General features: G+C 34.8%; 1 protein-coding gene across 5 annotated transcripts in view; it reads left to right on the forward strand.

Annotated features, from left to right (window-relative positions):
- PHF14 (PHD finger protein 14) overlaps window positions 1–21740 on the forward strand; it is a 169355-nt gene that overhangs the window by 20747 nt on the left and 126868 nt on the right. For all 5 annotated transcript variants that reach the window (XM_074900338.1, XM_074900341.1, XM_074900339.1 and 2 more), the window contains exons 5-9: window positions 6849–7008; window positions 14421–14532; window positions 16776–16913; window positions 18781–18927; window positions 21132–21402. In XM_074900338.1, coding sequence (XP_074756439.1) covers window positions 6849–7008; window positions 14421–14532; window positions 16776–16913; window positions 18781–18927; window positions 21132–21402 — 828 coding nt within the window. The remainder of the gene's footprint in view (window positions 1–6848; window positions 7009–14420; window positions 14533–16775; window positions 16914–18780; window positions 18928–21131; window positions 21403–21740) is intronic.

Below are 21740 nucleotides of genomic sequence, written 5' to 3' on the forward strand. Positions count from 1 at the left end.
GCTTAATCAACTATTATGTGAGGTTTTCCATGGGAAAAGAGGGATGATAACTCATCTGGGAACAACTCTGCCAGCACTCATGTGGAACACAGCAACATGGCCCAGAGTTAGAGGGGCATTCTGATTCAGGCTTAGAGTCGTGAACCCTTAATAAACACTTCTACTTGCCTTACTGACAAGTTTTGATATTGCTAGAAATTCAGTTTCCTGTCCATTGCAACTGTTTGTTGTGGGATGTCATATCACCTGCATGGCCTGCATAACTTGTCCAAAAGCTATCTTTGCTCTGCAGACATATTTTCAAAACTCTACAAACTTTGTGGAGTAAATTACTGGTTCAAAATAACAGAAATCAGTAACTACCTCTACAACTCTGCAGCATACATGTGATGCTAATTTAAAACCTGCTCTTTGCATTCATTTTTTATGTCTAAACCACCTGTAATTCATTAATAAGTCCATCAGTTAAAAAAATTGTTCTTATTTCACATATCAAGCTTTTTTCAAAAAAATAGAAGGAAAAAATGTTAACATCGAAAGGAGAAAAAAGAGTCTTTCTTACTGAATTTGTAGTAGTACAGCTGCTTTTTGGAGTGTCTACTTCTGTGTGGAGATAATTCTCATTTCTTTTTATAAAAATCTTCTTTAGACACTAATCTGTCATTTTGGATAAATGCTTTTGTGGTAAGATCTTGTAATAGCAGGACGCCCCCAACTGTGGTGTCAGGTTTTTCTAATGTACTGATTGCAGCATGTCTGAAGAAAATGTCTGGTGCATATCATAGCATGTGCCATAACTGTAGGTAGTACACTTGCCAGTTACTGCCTTGGGATAGTTGCTGTGAATTAGGTGAAAGAAGATCTACATTTTTTTCCAGCTGTTTCTTTTCCATCTCCTCTATTTGTTTCTTACTTTACTGTGATGTGCATCTCAGGGAATAAAATTTCTCTTGCTCAAAGTAATAGTGTAGTTGCCATATGCTTTACAGTGTAGTAAAACATTTTTGCATTTCAGTTTTGTTGCTTACCCTTGTCTGTGGCTTCTGTTATAAATATTCTTTTTGTGAGATAATGTACTTTAGTAAATTTATTTACTAAATAAAAATACTGTTCTGAATTTATCATGTGTGAAATGATTGTCTTAATTGGACCAACAGTTTAGAATAAAGGATTGAATGACATATTTTAAATACTGTGATCTCAAAGCATTTAATTTTGCAAATCTACAGTTTACCTTAAAGTTCATGTTTTGATGATCTTTATAATAAGATCATGTTTCAGACTATAGTTAGATGGAGTTAGTGTATGCAGACGTTGTGTTTGACGGGCAAAAAATTATCCTCCCAGACAAAGCAAGAATTAGATCTCTTTTCCCATTTCCCTCAGTGGTATAGATTTCAGAACAGTTGTTTTAATGGCAGCATTTTAAAGTGTTTGCAACTTCATTTTAATGACAATCACATTAAAAAAAGCTTTCGACAGAGTACAATGACTTTAAAATCAGGAAATAAAAAAAGTTTATTTTCTGTATAAAATGACATACATTCAATAGATGACTTGGCTGTAATCATATGGATGCTGCTTGTGGAACAGAAAATGTTGTGAGAGTTTTAACTTGGCTTTCATGTGTTTAAATTCCTAGGTTAATATTATATGGAACCAGTTTTATCGTTTAGCGTAAGAAGTATTCAAGGAGGTGGTAGACATAGAGCTGTGATACAGTAATTAAGCAATATGCAGACATGAGGATTTAATGAACTTTAGTTGGAAAGGGGATCTCGGGGGTATTCTGAAGATCCAAAATTCAGAATTTTTGTGAACACTAGGGAAAGACAGCATGCATTTTGAGCAGTATTTAAAAGTTGTTTTATTTTCTTCAAAGTATTTTTCCAGTCAGCTGGGTGGGTGGTTGACTTAGTGCTGAATAGGTCATAGGTTCAGTCATAACAACTGAAGCCAAACATGTTGTTTACATCCTTTCCTCTGTTGTCCTGTCAATCCTTAAGTAGTCACACCATCTACAAAACTGTGGTGCTTTTAGAAAGAACCTAAAGAGGTTGCTCAGGAGATTTACTTGTATTAAGCCATTGCATTGCTTTCTGTTCCAACACCAGCAATTCCCAACAATTCATATAGGAAAGTTGGATTGGACAGCTTTTTCTTGGTCATCAGCTTACTCAAATGGAATGATTTATCAAGCAGCAGCTTTGTATCTGCATGTTTATGCATTTCAAAGAGTCACAAAATTACTGCTTTTTAAAATTTTTGTTAATAGAACCAAAATAATTCCTTCAGCATAAAGAAGGCAGACACTAATAAGTTGAACCTGTGTTGTGCTCAGCAGTTTTAAGGATCCTAAAGTGATATATTTAAAGAGGTAATATTCTGTTACAGATAAAAGAATATTACTGTAGTAAAAATACAAAAATATAGCTGCTTTTAAAAACTCTGAACTTTGTCCTATGTATTCTGACTTTTCAGACAGATTTGGACAGAAGTGCATTTAGATTTTTTTTATCAAATGCATTTTGTACTGTAGGTCTGATTTAATATATAAAAATTCAATTATAGCCATGCAGTAGAAAACACACACCCCACCCCACCCCTCATCCCCAGTTTCTCCTTAAGGGAAATAGGAATCCCTTAGCATGACTGTTATAAAATTACTTGAAACTGGAAAGTGAAAGCCACTGAAAGTGTGGTCTAGATCTGCAAGTTCATCTTTTTCATTGATGTTACTTAATTGCATCTGCTTGCTTGAATCTGTTTGATAATCTGTTTATCCACAAGTCTAAATTTGGACAAAGTTGTGTAGCATTCTGTTGTTTAAAAACATGATGTTAATCTGACCAAATTAGTTTTTCTGTTGGCAGTTAGCATTGCAATTCGTGATAACAAAAGAAGAAATAAAGGCAGTATATTGAGAAATTTTGAAAATTTACTTTTTTAATTTTGACACTACAGGTACTTACTAGGTGAGCAACATTCCTCATCTCTGCCAGGGTTTTTGTTATGGTTGCTAGTTAATAATCAGAAAGCAGATTTCCATTTCTTGAAAAACTGTAAGGTATTTAAGTTTTTTTGTTTTTCAGTGTGTTGGAACAATTTTGACCTGCTGTAGTTAGGCTGCAGAATGAGCAAATAGAAACATTACATTGTACTAGGTATGTAGAATTGGAGCAACTCACTGAAGAGAATGAGGTCTTTAATCTGAATTAGCTAACACATGTGATCAGAGCACTGGTTGTGGAAGAATAGATCCTTGCTCTGGTTTGAACTGGGCAAAGACTTCAGACTCTTTCACATCCTGGGTGAATGCTATAAAGATCTTAGCTTTTCATTGTTCCAAATACACTTACTTGGACTGAAATTCAAAGTTTTAGCAAAATTGATGTATTTCTACAAAAAGGTTTTGATCTGAAACTGCTTTTGCTTTCATATTTTACTTGAAGTGAAATAAAGTGGTTTTCTGTTCCTTGTACATTTGAAAAGAAACCATTACATCTGCTCCTGTACACATCTGGCATCTTAATGTCAAGTGACATCATTATTGTGTTATCTGTCATTCTTTAAATCAGGACAAATATATTTTGTCATTAATTATTTTTTATTCTATTTTGCTGGTTTTGAATCATGTAAGTTTTATTATTTAAAAATTGAGCTACTAGTAATTTTTTGCTTCACTATATATTTTTGGCCTGCAAGGAACTTTCACTGCTTTTTTTTTTTTTAAGGAATTTAATTCTCTGCATATACATAGTGATTTTTAGTGTCAAAATCACATGCAAGATTTGTCATACTTTGTAGCTTTACAGACATTTAATGGATACAGCTGTTCAACAGATTTATATTGTCTGTATGGATATTACATTGATGAAATCTGATCTCTCCTTTGGCTTTTGTTAACACTTTACCCAAAAGCAGCAAATGACTGTAGGAAACATAAGAAAAATTCTGGGTTAAAATACTTGTGTTTCCTTAACAAAAAAATACTGCTTAACAAGTGGTCTCTAATTAATTTTCGGACTCAGCTCTTCATTTTGGTAAGTATTATTAGATGAAATTTAAACTTCAGTTTCTGGATACCAAGACTTGATTAGAAATTATTTATGATGCATTACCTAATTACCTATTTAAAAGTATTTTTCATAAAGCTGAGTTTTGTTTCACTACTTACATACATTAGTTCTAACTCCTCCTAGAAGATAAACCCACCAGACTTGTTATGTAGAATTCAGGCTTGTTTTGGAGCATACTGAAATTGGTCCATGCCACTACTCAGTTAAGAACAATTACAAAGTGCCTTCTCTGAAACCCTACGCTGACGTTTTTTTTTTTCCCCTCGTGGTTAAAGGTAATGATCTGATATATGTGGGTATAAGAGGCTACCACTAAGTGCAGCCTTTTTGTTCTTTATGTGATTTCATAGCAAACAAGGCTTTGTATTACAGCTTTGATTCTGTAGCTTTATTTGGCAGTGTACACCAAGTCGACAACACTTTTATGGGCTGGATTTCCTTCAGCTCTTTTGTGGGCAAGATTGTTTCAGTGTATTTATCAGCAGTGATTAATGGTAATCTAGTCTATTTTCTCCAGCTAATGACCACCTCTTTTGCCGGTTGTAATGGTATGGTGTTTAGCTTTTGCTATATGGTGGTTAGGGTAAAGAATAAATGTCTCCTTGTCTGTTATATATCTTAAAGCCTTTAAACGGGTCACTAAGACTTATGTACAAATTGGGACAAAAACTATGGTTTAAAAATCCAGACAATTTTTTTATCTACTTGAAACCCCCCCCCTAGATTTGTATTGTTATAGAAACAATGTTTGATGTCAACACATAGAAAGGTGGAAATAATTACAGCATATGTCATTTTCTAGGAGGAAGGCTAAAAAAAAATCAGGTGTAAATGACCAATAAGTGCAGTAAGGCAACTGTTTCAGAATGAAGGTGAGACAGTTTGGGGAAGTCGTCATTCTCATCTTAGCACACTGATCACATTTAGATTAGAAAAGCAAATCTAGTTACTTTAAATTGGTGGAGAAACATCAGTGTTTGAAAGAAACCAATTTTATTTTGACATATGGATTGATGATAGTATTACTGCTTCTACAGTGTAATTTTTAATAAGTCCATTTAGGAAAATGGTATCATATTAAGAAGTCTGGAGGAATTATAAAAAATTTAATTATTCACCAGCTCTATGATATCAGTGGGCTGTGTGTTTGTACATTAATTGCTTAAAAGTAGCTTTACTGGCATGTATTCAAGATTGTGGTATTAGAACTTTAAAAATGAGTTTCTGGAATACTACTTGAAGCTGGTACCATTTTATAAAGAAAATGGAGTTACCTTGTCTGTGAGCTGTATGATCTTTTATATACACCTCATGAAACTTGTGAATGTACTTCTGCACATTACTTGTCCTTTGATTCTGGAATACTTTTATAATGAAAAGAAACATTCTGGCTTCTTATTTTAATTCTTGTTGATGAGCCTTATTCTGTAATGGAAGACTATATTTCTTGAATGGTTCCTACAGTGTTAGTGCTTATTTCCTGAATGTAGTTTAGTCTATTATGCAGACCTCTGTTTCTGTCACAAGGGGAGTTAGAGCATTGTTGCTATTTTATTACAGTCAGTGGGTAATGAACCAAAGTAACAAATCATGTTGCCATTTAATTGCAGAATACAATAATTTAACTGTTCTGCAAGCACAGATGTTGACTTGATCATTGTATTTGACAAATAGCTGAATTTAATCTTTTAGTAAAGTCTCTACTGTGTTTTGTTGACAACACAACCATATTTTTCTCATATTGAAAAACAGATGAATGTTTAAAATATGGAATATGCAGAGTTACAGTTTTGTGGTGATAAGCTTTTTAAGATTTTCCTTTTTGTCATTTGCAAAATTTAAATCACAAGTTTCTAAATTACTTTAAAAGTACTGTTTTCCTAAATTTGTGGTGATTAAGCATGCATAGACACCTTAATCATAAAGAGTACAGTGGATATACCAAAGAAGAATGGAGAAAATGAATGACTGAGTTTAGCCATAATTTACAACCAGATAAAAATGAGAATGCTTAAAAAAACCCCAATATATGTCATCAGTCACCAATGTGGTGTTTCAAAACTGTCAATCTGTGCTCTGCAAACAGTACTTTGGTTCTGAAGTTATAGGAGGTCTTTTAAGCTCAGTCCTACACCCCCTAAAGAATGCAAATAGGATTTTTTATTTCATGTGTATATTCTCTTTTAGTTGATTTGGATGCTGAATGAAAAGTGGAAAAGCAGAGTGCATATTTCTTGACAGGCATAATCAACCTGTAAAAAAACCCATAAAGGTACCCCCCATGCCCCCCAATGATGTTAATTTTCAGAGCAGGGAGAAGGAGGAAGAAGAATATCCCAAGATAAGCCTGCATATGCTCACAAATTCCTTAGCTTGTTGCATTTAACTTGAAATATATTTCTTTAGTTGAAAAAAAATGATTGGAGTTTTTCCTTAGTCTTTGTTGATTGCTTTAAGTCTTCTTTTCTTTCCTTCTTAATGGATAGCCTGCAAGAACACCAAGGATATAGTAAACCAGCCTTTTTTCTTCTTGTTTTTCACTTGTAATCTAAGCCAAATAAAATGGATAACTCCTTAGAATTAGGAACACTTTAAAATGTAAATTTTGCACTAAATATTATTTAAAAAAAAAAATGTAAGCTTTCTTGGGACTCTCGGTGTCATTCCTCTGAATGTATGTGTCTGTTTCCTGCTGAAATCATAACTGACGGCTGTCTACTTCTACAATTGTCTGTCTTATGTTGCTCTTCCATTTTTTTGTGCGTGTAGGTTGCTATGGTGTTGATGGAGAGAGCGACTCTATCATGAGCTCAGCTTCAGAAAATTCCACAGAACCTTGGTTTTGTGATGCATGCAAATGTGGTGTCACACCTAGTTGTGAACTGTGTCCTAACCAGGATGGGATCTTCAAAGAGACTGATGCAGGCAGGTAAGACTGAAGAAGAGGTGTTTTGAGTTTGATGTCATCTTACATTTAACAGACTGAGTTTTGCCCTAGTCTGTTCCTATAGAAGACTGTCATAAATTAAACTTTGTTGTTGATAACCTCTTTTCTCTCACCTCACTTTTGGGTGCTCTTTGGTTCATATTTATACCCATTATAACATTTGGAAGATGTTGTCTAAAGTTGAATTGGAGCATGAAGATTGATGTGAGCAAAAGATGTACCTAGATGAAATAAAGATCACCATTTACTTCAAGGATTGATAAATCCTGTTCTTCAGTATGAAGTCACCATGTATTGATATATATATATATATACAGAGAGAGAGAGAGAGAGATGTCTTTCTGGATATAATAGAAGACCTTTCTTTGTTCCCTTGAAATACTTGTGTGATGCATTTTTTTTGACAAAAAAATACTGATGAAGGTGATGGGAGTCTTTTTTATCAGAGATGTGGTTTACATTTAAACAAAAAGGTTTCCTGTGTAGAGGAAGTTAATATCCCATAAACTCTTGCTCAGTATTCAGGCACCTGTAAGGTTAATGACATGAAAGACTTCTCACTTACCAATGGCTTGAACTATTGACAGCAAGGTCCTGGGGATCAGGCACTTAGAGAAAAATTGTGTAGTTGTTTTAGTTTTTTTCAAGCTTGGATGTTGCAGTGAGTTAATAATAATTAATAATGCCACAAAAAAGAATGATGAAGTCTGCATCAGAGGGAGAAAACACCTTCTAGACTTCTTGTCATATTAGACTGGGAGAAATATGTGGCCTCTGGAAAAATCAAAGTATGCACTCCATTTCAAGGAAGGAAATGTAGACTTTATCCTTTTGTAGTATTCTGCTTCATGCAGGGTAGTGCCACTGCAACCTTGTACAGACTGCTCGAGTCTACTGACTTTCAAGTATGATGGAAGTGGGAGGAGAATTCCATATTTCTTTTTAGGAGAGCTAAGGACTGGGTGTCGCTAATGTCAGGTAATGGAAAAAAGTAACAAAATTATTCTGAAGTTGTGCTGAAGGTATTCAGACAGCCCTAGTATATTATGATTATTTTGAATCATGAAAATTATATTCTTGATTTTTGAGAATATGCTTGATTTCTGATAATTTCCAGCCAGAGATGGGCTTTTTAGGATGGAGTTCAGGTCTAATTTGATAAGAAGCAGATTAATTTTCATGTGGTGTTTTCCATTCCTGTCACAGTTAGAAAAAAAGGATATTAACGGTAACGGAGAGAGCAAGATTATCATTGATGTCCAATTTATGGCTGGTGTTACTGGTTTTTTTGGTGGATGGTTCGTAGTGTGGGTTGGTTTGGTTTTGGTTGGGTGGTTTGTGGGTTTTTTTTTTTTTTGAACATGACAATTAAGTTCTTTTTATATAAATTGCAGGTGTATGGTAATATAGAAAGCTTTCAGATGCTGGGCCTGTCATAAGACTTTAATTGATCATGAATCAATGGGAAGGCGATAATTAGTTGGTAAGGCTGCTCAGAGGAAAGAGAAGCTTTCTTAATCTTGTTTGAATTTATGTGTTTGAGATATAGCAATATAAAAGTCCGCAGGCATGTTTTACCGATGGCAATGGGTGATTTGGAAAGAATCCTGTTAATTTGTATTATTTAAATAATACAACTATTTAATTTATTAATATTAAACCATAGAAACATATTGTACTAAATATTAGTACAAAAACTTTAAAATTTAGAAATGTCAATATTTATTACTGTAAAACCTTTTGTGGTTTTTAATATGAATTCATAAACACATTGCCATTTACAGTTAGCTATAGATTGTAGAACAACATCTTTTGTACTGGCAAATTGGAAAATATAACTGTGTCCTTGCTCTTTCTTCACCCACTGGTTTGTAGTGGTCTTTATGTTTTTCTACTCACTGGCGAGTTCCCTAGTTAGACTTGCAGTAAAAGTTTAATCTTGCCATCTGCGTTAGGTGATAGCATATACAAACACTGATATAGCTGTCTTGTGTACATAAGCGTATCTATATCTGTCTTTTTTTTTTTACCCCCTCTTTTTCTTCCAGTTCTTTGGTGTTCACTGTAAACTTTTTTTTTTTTACTTTCTGTTCTTACACAGACTTTACTGTTGCTAATACTGTAATCTGGTCCTGCCACCACTGAAAGCTCAGCAGAGCTCAGGATGATGTTTTGGAAAGCTTTTTTAACATATTGTGATGTCTGCTTTCAGAAAAGTAAATAAGGTATTAAAATGTCATAAGTTGACTCATGTTTTCTGGACTAAATTATACATGCCCTTGCATTTCTCCCTTAGTTTGTATTTTTTCCCGATAGCAAAACCAATTTGAGTTTGTGTTGGGAATAAAGAGATAATGAAGGGTATTCATAACACTGACCATTGGGTGCAGATGCTAGAAATAACCTTTGGAGTCATCTGCCTTTCTCCACAGAATATACATTGAGTTCAACTTCTCAATTTGTAGCTGAGATACATTTTAAAGACATATGTACATCATGTAAAAGAAATTTTTTTTTTTTCCCTTCATGTGTTCCACATGCATCTTACAAAGAGGAAACAGTGAAAGCAGGAGAACGTACTGTGCTATTCATAAAAGAAAGAAAAGTTACGCAAGTGAGTCAGGATTTGTAGTAAATAATTTTGACCCTATAGAAGCAGTTGTGCTTCTTCTTAAATACTTGTGGGGGTCAGATCCTCAGTTTCTAGTTTGACTTAAGTTCAACAGCGTCTGCATCTCCCTTATAAAGCTGTTGTACAGGTAAACAAGTGGTGTTTTTCAATTTTGTTTTCTATTTTAATAATAATGCTGCTATATAGAAAAAATGTGTTTAGAGACTAAAGTCAGTTGTCTAACAAAATGTGAGAATCTGTATCACCTGGCAAATTTTATTTCAACCTTCTAATTCCTGTGTTCTGCAAGACAGTTTAAGCAGTGTATATGTAATTTTCCAAATAACCGTAATAGAAAATACAGTCAGCATTTTAAAAATTGCCTAAATTTCTTCTTGCTTGGTGTGGTGGTATGCTTTTGGTTAATGTGGAAGTGTTCTGTCTGTGACACAGATTTTCCCTGCAGAAGCACATGCATGCTTTGCTGATTGTGGGCATTAACGCAATAATTTACTATCATCATTGCTGAATTTTGACTGGCTGGATAATGGAATACAGCTATCATTGAATCAGTACAGATTTATTCTTCTAGATTAACTGATCTTATGTACTAGAAAAAACACATACTACCATGTGAAAATTCCTGTGCTCTCTTACTTTCTATCATTTCTTTACTAACTGGAATTCTCAAAGGTAATGGGTCTCTGTGGGCTAAGGGTAGGGTCTCGGGGCAGGCAATGTCCATTGTGTTTTCATTGTTACTTGGTAAATTCAGTTCTTTTCTTGAAGTACTAGCAGAGAGAGACTACTGAATAACATAATCCCTTAACTCACCACTGATCTCTATCTCCTTACCACCTTTTAAAAACAAATTCTTCATATACATCATTGCTGGAAATTATTCAAAGCAAACCTGTTCAGTTTTTCTTCATAGTCAAGTTGCAATAATTTCTGTGTTCCTATGTGAAAGGTGAATCATTAGTACAATAAGGTGCTTAATTTCTTAGCAGAAGCCTTTTCACATTAACCCCTCAGTTTTACAGGCATGAATGTGAATTTATGAAATTTTATTTCTCAAAATGCTATTATCAAAGAATATGAATTCTGTTGTTGTTTCAATATGGAATTCTTCTTCCTCCCTAATCAACATCTGTCATCATTGCTCCGAGCTAAATGGATGCTGAAGTAACAAGGAAGATTATTATTCTTTGATTACCCAATTTGTCTTAATTACAGTCTTCTAAAACATGTGCAGCTAAACAAATGAGTAGGAAAATATTTAGAACTGGTATTAAAAGCCACTGAAATTGCTTCAGCTGTGAACTTGACTGACTTACGTTTTTTTTTTAATAAAGGTTCAGGTCTGAGTTCGAACATAGGTGGTTAAAGAAATGAGGCACTTGTGTGCCAATCACACTGAAATGGCAGTTTAAATCTGTAATACTGTAATACTTGGTGACATGTACTAAAACATTTTGAGAAGGTCAGTATGAAGCAAGCAGCCAGCTGTTGGGTTTATCATAGATAAACTCCTACAGAGTGCAGCAGCATTTAATACACCAGTGGAGCATGAAAAAACTGCGCAAATTAAATTGAGAAGCAGCTGCTTGTAGAAGATGTGTATCTTCATATTGAACTTTGGAGGATACATTTAGGAGGTTGTATTAAAACTAACTATCAAAAATCTCCGAACAGAACCTTGGATTTTTTTAAGAAAAGTAATTGTGGAGATATGTAACTTCTGTTTATACACATTTATTCTGTATAACACAAATCAATGAAAGAGTGTAGAAAAGATCCACAGAATTCAGAAAAACAAGAATTCTGTTTATCTCAGTGTTACAGATCTCGTTCTCTGTGTGGTATTTTGCTTTTTTTAAAAAAAGTATTTTAATTCCTTTTGAAAACAAGTAGAACATGCTCACTTAAATGAGGTATGTATTTTAGTAAATGCATAGTATTTACCAAACTATACATTTATGCACACTTGTATACTTCTTTATAGAAGATTATTTGATAAAGGTGTGGTGGTGATTTAGGCCAAACTATTACCAGTTCTGGATACAGTGTGGAAGGACAGAGATGATACCAGGTGCTCCATTCTCCCCCACACAAATATCTTGTGCCTCCATTGCTTTTGTGGTGACTCAGACAGAAGATTGTATGCAACATTGTATTCAATTAGAGGGTTGTGCTGGCATGCTAGAGTGTTTATACTGTATTGAAACCAGTGATGAGCTTTGCTCCCTAGCTGAACAGCAAGAGTTTAGCAGAACACTTGAGTATCTCAGCTTGTAGCTGCCATATTTATTTGTACTACGTTATTTAAATTCAAGGTTGTAACTCACCTTTAAAGTTAAAATTTTCTTTGAGTCTTGCAGTAGTTAAAGTGCTGTGACCAAACTGTTTTGTGGATCTAGAGAATCCTAGTAAAATCTATAAAGACAAAGCAATACAGTTGTTGCATGTAAGTGTGTGTATTTGTGATATATGTTTTATATATATATATAAACATAGTTATATATGCTATATATATAACATATTGTATATAACATTATATATAAAATAATATATAATATATAATAAGAATAAAACATATATATTATATATTATATGTTATCTTACTAAGCTTTCATGTTTTAAAGGAAATTTACCACTTAGCATCTCAAACCTGAGCGATTTAGCGATAGAGTAAAAATGTGTTATCAAATGCACAGGTGAAAAGAGTCTTGTCACATATGACACTATGGATCAGTCAGTGTTGTGAGTTACATTAGATTTACTGAGAAATTTCTTACAGAGTGAAGTGACTTAATGGCTTTTAAGTGTTACTGAGACTTTTCTGTTATCCAGTCATTATCATGGACTATTTCTGGGGAAAATAAACAGTCTACCAATTCTGTACATTGGAAGATCATTATTTTCTTTTGTAAAGAATTGAATGTATATGGATTTTTGAGCTTGCTACTGAACCTTTCATATCTTGCTTTTTTGGAATTTCTGTTTGGACGTGAGAGCCATATATAATATAACATGAAATGTATTAATTCTTAATGTGATAAATTTCAGTATTGTAGTCTAAGGACCACTGATGAGAAGTGTGCTGATTTGGGAAACATTGGAAATCAGGGTTACATGTAGCTCCTAGCTAGTATAACTATCAGCTTCAGTTATTTCTTTTGTGTAGACGGCCAGTTAGTAACAGCTTAATAAACATGCTCTTTAAGTGCAGCTAAACCTAGGATCTTATTGCTCTGGTCCCAACTGAAATTTTAATTTACACACAAAATGAAGAGGAAGGAGAAGAGATAGGCTAAACAGTGGTAGAAAATTGGAAAAGAGCACAGCAGCATGGATGCAGGTCTAAGTAGGTAGTAACAAGATTTAAGTAGGTGGTAACAGGTCTGTGCTGAACCCCTGGTGTTTAAGGAGATTGAAAAATTACAGTACAGTGGTAATGAAAAAGACAAGAGAAGTGTTTTTGGCATCAGTATGAGTCTTTTTGAATACAGGGAGTAGATTATATGATTCTGTTAGAACAGAACCGAAGTTCTCGTCTTCACTAGAGATATAGTTACTGTTAAACAATAATGATTGGGAATGTCATAAAGTGCTGAATTAACGTACTTGCTAAGGGTCAAACACAGGATATTTCAGTTTGGTTGCATCCAAAGTAATCTGGGAGCTCCTAGGTTCAAAGCGATGTAGCTACGCGGTAGCTACACACCTCTTCAATTGAATATTTTAAGATAACAAAGTAACAATCTTGACCTCCTACCTAGTGATTTAGCAAGGTGTAGGAAATAGTTTCTGGAATTTTGATAAAACAGATTATTTTGGGGAGGAACACTTTGTTTTTTTGGAGTAGTTTGTCTCCGTTGATTTGAGTCATGCATGCTGTGTAGAACAGATTTTGGGTTTGTCAGTAACTGATGGTTTGTGACAATGAGAGTTGGATCTTTTAAAAAGTGTTCATTATGTAGGAAGAAGAAAATGTGCCTTCTGCTGCAAGGCTGTCTTTTGGTAATTGAGAGTTTCAGGAGGTGGTTGTGTCTGTCAAAGACAGGCTTGAGGCTGAAGCCTTTACCATGGTGTTGTATTTAATTACTAGACACTGAGGTCCAGATTCATGCTGTCTCATTTTATGCCTCTCAGGGCTGAAGATTTGGACCTATTACCCTCCTGTTTGTTTATGGCCAGTGGAGTACAGCTTAAGTAACAGTCTGTTTATCTGAGTCTTAGGTAGGCATTTCTGTAATACAACTCAGGTGTGTTTATAACAGAATGCAGCTCATGTCAGTGTTGCTTAAAACTTGTTTGTTTTGGTGACAGTAACAGTTGTAACAATGCAAAGTCTGACTGATGCGGTGTTGTAGGTACTTCATAGCTACAAGCCTCGAGCTCAGTGTTGCTGTGACTAACAGCGTAATTTTGTTTTTCCCATTTCCACCCTTTGCCTCATCATGAAAGTATCTGTCTGCTTTAGCTTTATAATATCAAAATCTTCATAGATATTTCATGTTGCATGAAAGACAGTCTGGAGCCCCACGTGAGAGCCATCAGAACAGAAAGGTGATGGTAGCCCAACGCTTGATCCAGACAGACAGAACAATCCCAGTGGCTTTGTAAAGCCTTACTCTCTGGGTCAGTGTGTGAGCTGTATCCAAACACGTTTCTTCCAGCATCTGTAACATTTATGAGGCATTTTGAAATATGGAAATGGTGAGTATAATCAAGGATCAAAATGTTGATAACAGTAACCTAATTTTATCTGCTGTTTTAGGTGGGTCCATATTGTTTGTGCCCTCTATGTTCCAGGAGTGGCATTTGGAGATATTGACAAACTGCGGCCAGTAACACTTACAGAAATGAATTACTCAAAGTACGGTGCCAAGGTAAGTTCTAAGAGACATACTGCCAATGAGTAGCTTTTTTTTATATTTTTGCATACAATAGAATAGCATTCATCTTCCCAACTTTATTTTTCTTGTTTATAACAACTGCAGTGAGGTTCAGCACTAAAAATGAGATGACATGGTTGTTACACCATTGCTCTTCTCTCCCTCTTTCTATTTTCCTTACCAATGTTCTCCATAATTTCTGTCACTGTTTTCCCCCTAATTTTCCTTATTTTTCACATGGGTGCTAATTACTTTCTTCTAAAGTCAGTTGGTGGCAGATTGCCAAAATGTGAGTGGAAAGTGAAGAGGATTTATGGGATGCAAAATGTAGAAATGGAGGGTTAGGTTGATTAAGAAAACGACAGATGCACATTCAGAAAGTATTACTTTAGAGTCTATATAATTATAACCTAGAATGCATTCAAAAAGGTTCTTGCAAAGCAGTATTTAAAAAACTACACAACAACATGGGGCCCTCAACTTGAACAGAAAAATGGCTCTAAAATTGAAATGGTTTTGCATCTAAATGTTTTCAGTTCAGATCAGAAGTGATCATGCACAAACCATACAGAAAACCATTGCAATGGGCAGAGGACAGTACTCAGTAATTTGCTAAATACTGTTTCTATAGCTAGTGGAGACAGCAGGGAGAAGCCATATCTATCAGGCTAATATGAGGGAAGGTGGTTGTACTCCTGCTGCTCTAATGCTTCATTTGTGCATCGTCGGTTTCATTTTCTGGAATATCAGTTTGTTGAGTAGAATACTAAATGACAGTGTATAGTAAATTTTTAAAAATGCATGAAATAGATTTAAAACACTTTGGACTGCCTGTGTATAACATACATGTATCAACATACCTGTATCAGGAGCCTGTTCAGCATGGGCCTATGGAGGCATTTAGCTTTGTTTAGGAGAAATGTTTGTATAAAAAAAGTTGGAGTGAGCTCCCCAAACCCTACAAACTGTTGTTGCAATGAATAACACATTTTATTTTTTTATTAACATGAGTGATGTATAGGAGCGGGGCTAAGAATTTGGGCATATTTTCTTACTGTTGAGTAAGGTGAAAAGGAGCTGTACAGATGTGAGGACTCATCACCCTCTCAGAGTTGTAAATAACACTGCTGTATCAGATGTGGAAGTCAGAGCTTACTTGGCTAAATTTCCCTCTGCAAAACCAGCTTAATATAATACTCTTTTTCACTTCATTTCTTACCTGTTACGTGCTGCTGTTATACACACAGCTAAAGGGTGTCCTTCTACTGTAGTGTATGTGCTGTTTTGAGATTCTTCAATCACTGAGTTTCTTTGCCGTTTCTTTCTTTCTGTTGTTTAACTTTCCACGTAGAGATATTTTCTGTAGGTGTTACACAGCTTTGCTACAGTGTGTGAGATATTAAGAAGTGCATGCCTGTATAATTTTAGATCATCTTTATACACTGGATAGCAGCACTGTTTAAGCAGCCCATGTCCCCATTTGCTTGTTCCTGCTTATGTGCTCATCACTCTATTTTGCTGGCACAGCTGTTTGGTATGAATTTGTGGTTCATAGGGACTGAGGAATTGATCTGGCTGAAAAATATGTTCAGGTTTTTTCCCCAGGTCACATTAAGGGATGTCAGTTTCCTGCTTGCAAATGGCTGTGCCTAGAATGCATGCAGCTGAAGTCATAGTGCAATAATTAAGTGAATCATAACCTTCTTTACTGATATTTATGATTCTTGAGTATTTCTTTCTGCACTGTCACACACTCCTCAGTTGTTGCTTGTCAAAGGACATCTATGTAATTATATATGATTTTCATTCATCCAGAGCACTGCTCTTTTGTTGTTTGTCCTCTGAACTTGTTGAACAATTGAACATTTGCTGAGCAGTTACCTTGTTTAATACCATACTTATATAATTAATTGTGTGTTAATTGCTTGGGTGGTATTTAGTGGTATTTAGTTGTTGCTCTCAAGGGAAATACAAGACATGGAAGCTCATATAAAAATTAATCCATCATACTGTTTAGGTTGTTTAAGCACTTTCCCATTGCTTGTTGAAAATGAAATCAATAGCGAGGGTCAGAAAGGGGTGAAGTTTTTAGTGTCGTCATCAGCATACTTGGTTTTTGTACCATAGAGGAGTAAGTCTACCTGTTTCATTTTTATATGTAAGGTGTAAATTATTGAATGTTAGGCAAAATGCACCTGAAATATTTACTGTGGCATTTTCCACTCTTCTTTATAAAGGAATGCAGTTTTTGCGAAGATCCTCGTTTTGCCAGAACTGGTGTATGCATTAGTTGTGACGCTGGGATGTGCAGAGCTTATTTTCATGTGACCTGCGCTCAGAAAGAAGGCCTCCTCTCAGAAGCAGCAGCAGAAGAGGTAGCTGTGGAAAGGATAGAATTAAAAAAGAGTTGTATCAAAAGCTTGTGAAGATGACCTGAAATTGTGCCTTTTTTGCTCACTAACCCTGAGCAAAGTTTTTGTAAATTGGTAGCAAGTTGTAGGCCAAGTAAAGGGACTGTCCAGGGAGGTTTTTTTGTTAACAAAATTGCCCAACTCTGAGCACCTTTTGAAATGGCCTGGAAAAAAGGGATAGAGAGGGTTAACACAGAAGTTGGCTTAATAGACTGTCAGTCAATACAGATGTGGATTCTAACTCTTGAACTTCACCTAGGTTGACATACTTACCCAGCTGTTCATGTAGTATAGCAGTGTCTCTTTCATACCAAATAGGACTGCCTTGAGAAATTTTTCTTCATGCATGTCTTCCAGTATTTTCTTCACATTGCAATACAGGTATACGACTTACCTTGTGGTAACATTTAATCTTGGGAATCAGAATGAAATTCAAACATTCATAACCTATTGATAACTTTTTAATATCTGTTCTTACAAGTTTTCTCCCTGTAATATGATTAAAGCCATTTAGATTTGAAACCCCTTCTTCCAAATTCATTTTTATGGTATAAGTAATTTTGTGTTGCTGAATTTCATCCTGATATGTATCATTTGGGTTAAGCCTGTCTTGTGCATAGCTGCACAATTTAACTTCTTATTGCTTTAGGAAGTACCACAGGTAACGCACAAACAAGCATTACTTGCATTATTGATGTTGACACTTTAGTTTCTGGAAATAGCAGACCACTAAGTGATTCTTACAGAAATTACAAAATACTTTCTTCTGTGAGACTGATAAATAGGAAGATAGCACAATAGGGACAAAAGATTAGGGACCTGGTTTTGTCCCTAATAAATTATGTGTAATGTTGATTCTTCAAACATTCTGGGTGAATTTCTTTTAGGCAAATGCATTTACTTGCCTTTCCACCTTAAAATTTTGTTACATATTTTCTGTAAATATAATATTTTTAATCAAGGTCTCGCAATCTAATTTTAGGGTGCTGCTAATTTTTGGAAGTTGACACACACTTTGAAAACCTGAATCAAAATAAAATATGTTTGTAAGGAAAGCCTGTGTAGATTCTGTTGGTCTGTGTTTTACAGGTGTAGGAAAGGAAAATTTTATATGCAAATTATTTATCAATATTATTAATACTTTAGGAAGGAAGACTGCTTTAGGTTTTTCTTTGTAGCCTTACAGATTTATGATGATGTTTTGACAGTTTTGATAATATACTGGCAATGAAATGTACTTTTCAAACCGTATCTCCTCATGGCTCAGATATTTGTAGTATACTTGCAAGATTTGCGAGTGCTAAAAGTTGCTATAAACTTACAGCCGTGATAATGTGCAGATCTGATGGGGTGAAGAATGAAAAACAGGAAAAAAAAATCATCTGAGAGATGATAAATCCCATGGGTATATAGACACCAAAAACATTTGGAAGATGGTTTGAGAAAATATATTGCCTTTTGTATTATTCAGAATTGCTAATCCCTTCTAAAATACAATGCAAAAGGCAGAGTGAAGCAACAGGAAGTTAGCAATACATGTTAAAGGGATTTGTACTTAACAGTTCCTTCAGCTGTTTCTTCGGGGAATGAGAAAATAGTACAGAGATTAAACAGTAGGGTCACACCATGGATACAATGGAAAAAACACTTTATGTGGTAAATTATATCAGTATGACAAACCTGATTTAGAAACATATGTATTAGTTGTTTTTAAAAACATGCTGTTTGAACATGTGAACTGATTGCCAGAATGTTTGTGCTGTTCAGAGCCTTTTGGCATTGTATGTCTTAATTTATTTTTGTTCCTTCTTCTTTGTTTTCTCTGAAACAGGATATAGCTGACCCTTTTTTTGCTTATTGTAAACAGCATGCAGACAGGTTAGACAGAAAATGGAAGCGAAAGAACTACTTGGCATTACAATCTTACTGTAAAATGTCCTTGCAGGAAAGAGAAAAACAGCTCTCTCCAGAAGCTCAGGTATTGTATTCCTTACACAAATGCGTCTGTACTAATCATCCATGTTAAACAAAAAAGAAATGAAGAGGATGGGAAATTGTTATTGTAGTAGGAAATGAAATGTGAAATATGTTGATAGTGCATGGTCATTTAACAAAGCAGTTAAATTATTTGTAGGTTTTGGTCTCTAAGAACAATTCTCAATAATTATCAAATAGGGATATCTGTGCTTGTCTGAACTGAAAATCTTACTTTGTTTGGTTTTGTTGCAGAAGTTGGTAATTTTCATTGTAATTCAGAGATTTTTGTTTAACATTTTCTTCAAGGCTCTTAACAATAAAAGACAGCCAGACAAGAAATTAGGCATATTTCTACATCCAAGTTCAGTAAAAGTTCACCTTTTTCTATTAGTAATATCTTGAACTTGGCAGAATAGTTTAGCTTGCCTAAAGTTTTTTTCTTGTTAGATCCTTCTTAGTTTTTTGTGGACTTAAGTAGAATTTTATGTGCTGGGTTTTTTCATAGTAAAGATTTTCTAGAAAAAAAAAAAGTAGGTAGATAAACTGAGTCTGTGCTGAGTGGGAGTTGAAAATCCTAGGCAATGTCTGTATCCCTGCCTAGTGGTAGATCCATGTAAAACTATCCTTCTGAGGGACCCTGTGTGCTTTGGTATGTTTTAATGAGTGTACTTTATTATTTTTTCTGATTCTGAGGAATTTATGGCATACTTTGTTTTCACTGTTTAGGCTGAACTGTATTCTGTAGAAAAATCATACCTGTGTAGAAAAGAAGCTTGTTATCTGAATGATCCTGCGTAATTTGTTGTAGAGAGTACAGATGCTGTAAATAACGAAGGCAGTTATGGGAGAGAAATAGCTGCTTTTTTTCTGAAAGGAGAACTATAGTGTAATGATCACAAATCTTTGTATCATCAAACTTTTTATTTAAAAAAAAAAAATTATACCTTTCTGGTTCTTCAGAGATCTTTGAATAGGAGAAGAGAATATTAATTTAAAATTACCCATGCAGTTGAGAAGGAGTTTGACCATATTCAGTAGTGGAAAAATTTTGAATAAAATATTTCTGTGGGGTATTGAGCTTCATGTAGCTTGATTTAAAACTGGTTACATATTTCTTCCTGAATACCCTGAGCTCTCAATTATGTAGTATATACCTATGTAGTGGAGATACCACGATAATATGAATACTACCCAACATAGTGGTAAGTGCTGGTTGTGCAAAAATCGATTTAGGTCCAACAGGGCTTATTAGTTCTGTTTTCAGGCGTTTGTTACACAGCACTGATAATACTTACCTTCAATGATTCTATTTGTAATCAGAGATGTTCCTTATATATGCATGTATCTATATGCACACTTTTTTGCTTTTGTCTCAGGAGTATCTCATACCATATGGTGGGGCAGTCGGATTAGTTTAGTTTCTTCTTTCTGCAGGCAAGTAAACAACTTCTAATAGTCAGCTGGAGTTTTGTCTCTGAAGGTTTTGTATGTTGATGTCATTTTCTGCCAGAATTGCTGCTACATAGAGTTCCCGCAAGACAGTGTTTTCCAACTGTCAGTAACAACTTGATCTTCTGGGGTAGATCTCCCAGATGGAAATAAATATACAGATGTCATCAACAATATATATTATGAGCTTCTCTTGCCTACTTCATTTCTGTTTGGGTTGTGGTTTTGGCACACTGTAATCAGCTATTTCAACATTTATAGAGAGATATGGTGTTGAGAAAGGAGTTCCTACGAAAGGATGTCAAATATGGCAAAAATGCTTTTCAACTTTTATTGTTCACGTAGATACCAGTTTAAAGTGTATCTAAATGTATTTTTGATAGGTCAGCCAAGGCTGTTCCCAGTAGTGAGTTTTCACAGTCCCATCAAATTATCATTATTAGAAGGGATTGTCTGAAAGCCAGCAGTCATTTGTGTTACTTTCATCAGTGCGGAAATCTCATCAAGAAACCTGTGCATAGCTCTGAAACGTAGTGAAAGGATAATATTATTTGTGTACACGCTCTGAAGTAAAATCAAATGTCTCTATCAGGGGCTGTTTCTTGAGTCGTAGAGTTCCGGAATGAAAATGGCATTGATTAAATTGGGTGACTTTAAAATGAAAATAAAATGCAGATATGTTCCAAAAGGATATAACTCAAAACCAATTTTGAATTGTTCCCTTATGTTTTTAATTTATGGAATTCTTTACTACAGGCTCGAATCAATGCCAGGCTACAGCAGTATCGTGCTAAGGCAGAGCTGGCCCGTACCACCAGGCCTCAGGCTTGGGTTCCCAGGGAGAAGCTACCACGACCACTTACTAGCAGTGCTTCGGCCATACGTAAGCTTATGCGCAAAGCTGAATTAATGGGCATTAGTACAGACATTTTTCCAGTGGATACTTCAGATACAAGTTCCAGTGTTGATGGAAGAAGAAAACATAAACAACCAGCTCTCACTGCTGATTTTGTGAATTATTACCTTGGTAAGGATGAAAATTGCATGTTTTTCTCAATGATAAGTTTTCACTTTGCAGTATTTGTACTGTGCTAGTTAATCAGCTTCTTTATTTTACTTGTATTTTTATTAATAGAGAAATATGAATTATGTCTTCATTTTAGGTCAGATATATTACAGCTTGGTATCTCTACACAGTTATTTTTTTAAAGGTTTCAGAAGAAAATCTTTCAAATATCAATAGGAGGCTAAACTGTCTTTGCTAAGAAGGGAATGCAAGTTTAATTACCTTTTGGTATAATTTTTTTTTCTTACTTACACTATTCCACACAGAAATGGAGGAGAGTTTGGGACTGTTTGCTAGAT

Source organism: Athene noctua, chromosome 2 (assembly GCF_965140245.1).
Source record: "Athene noctua chromosome 2, bAthNoc1.hap1.1, whole genome shotgun sequence".
Taxonomy (NCBI): Eukaryota; Metazoa; Chordata; class Aves; order Strigiformes; family Strigidae; genus Athene; species Athene noctua.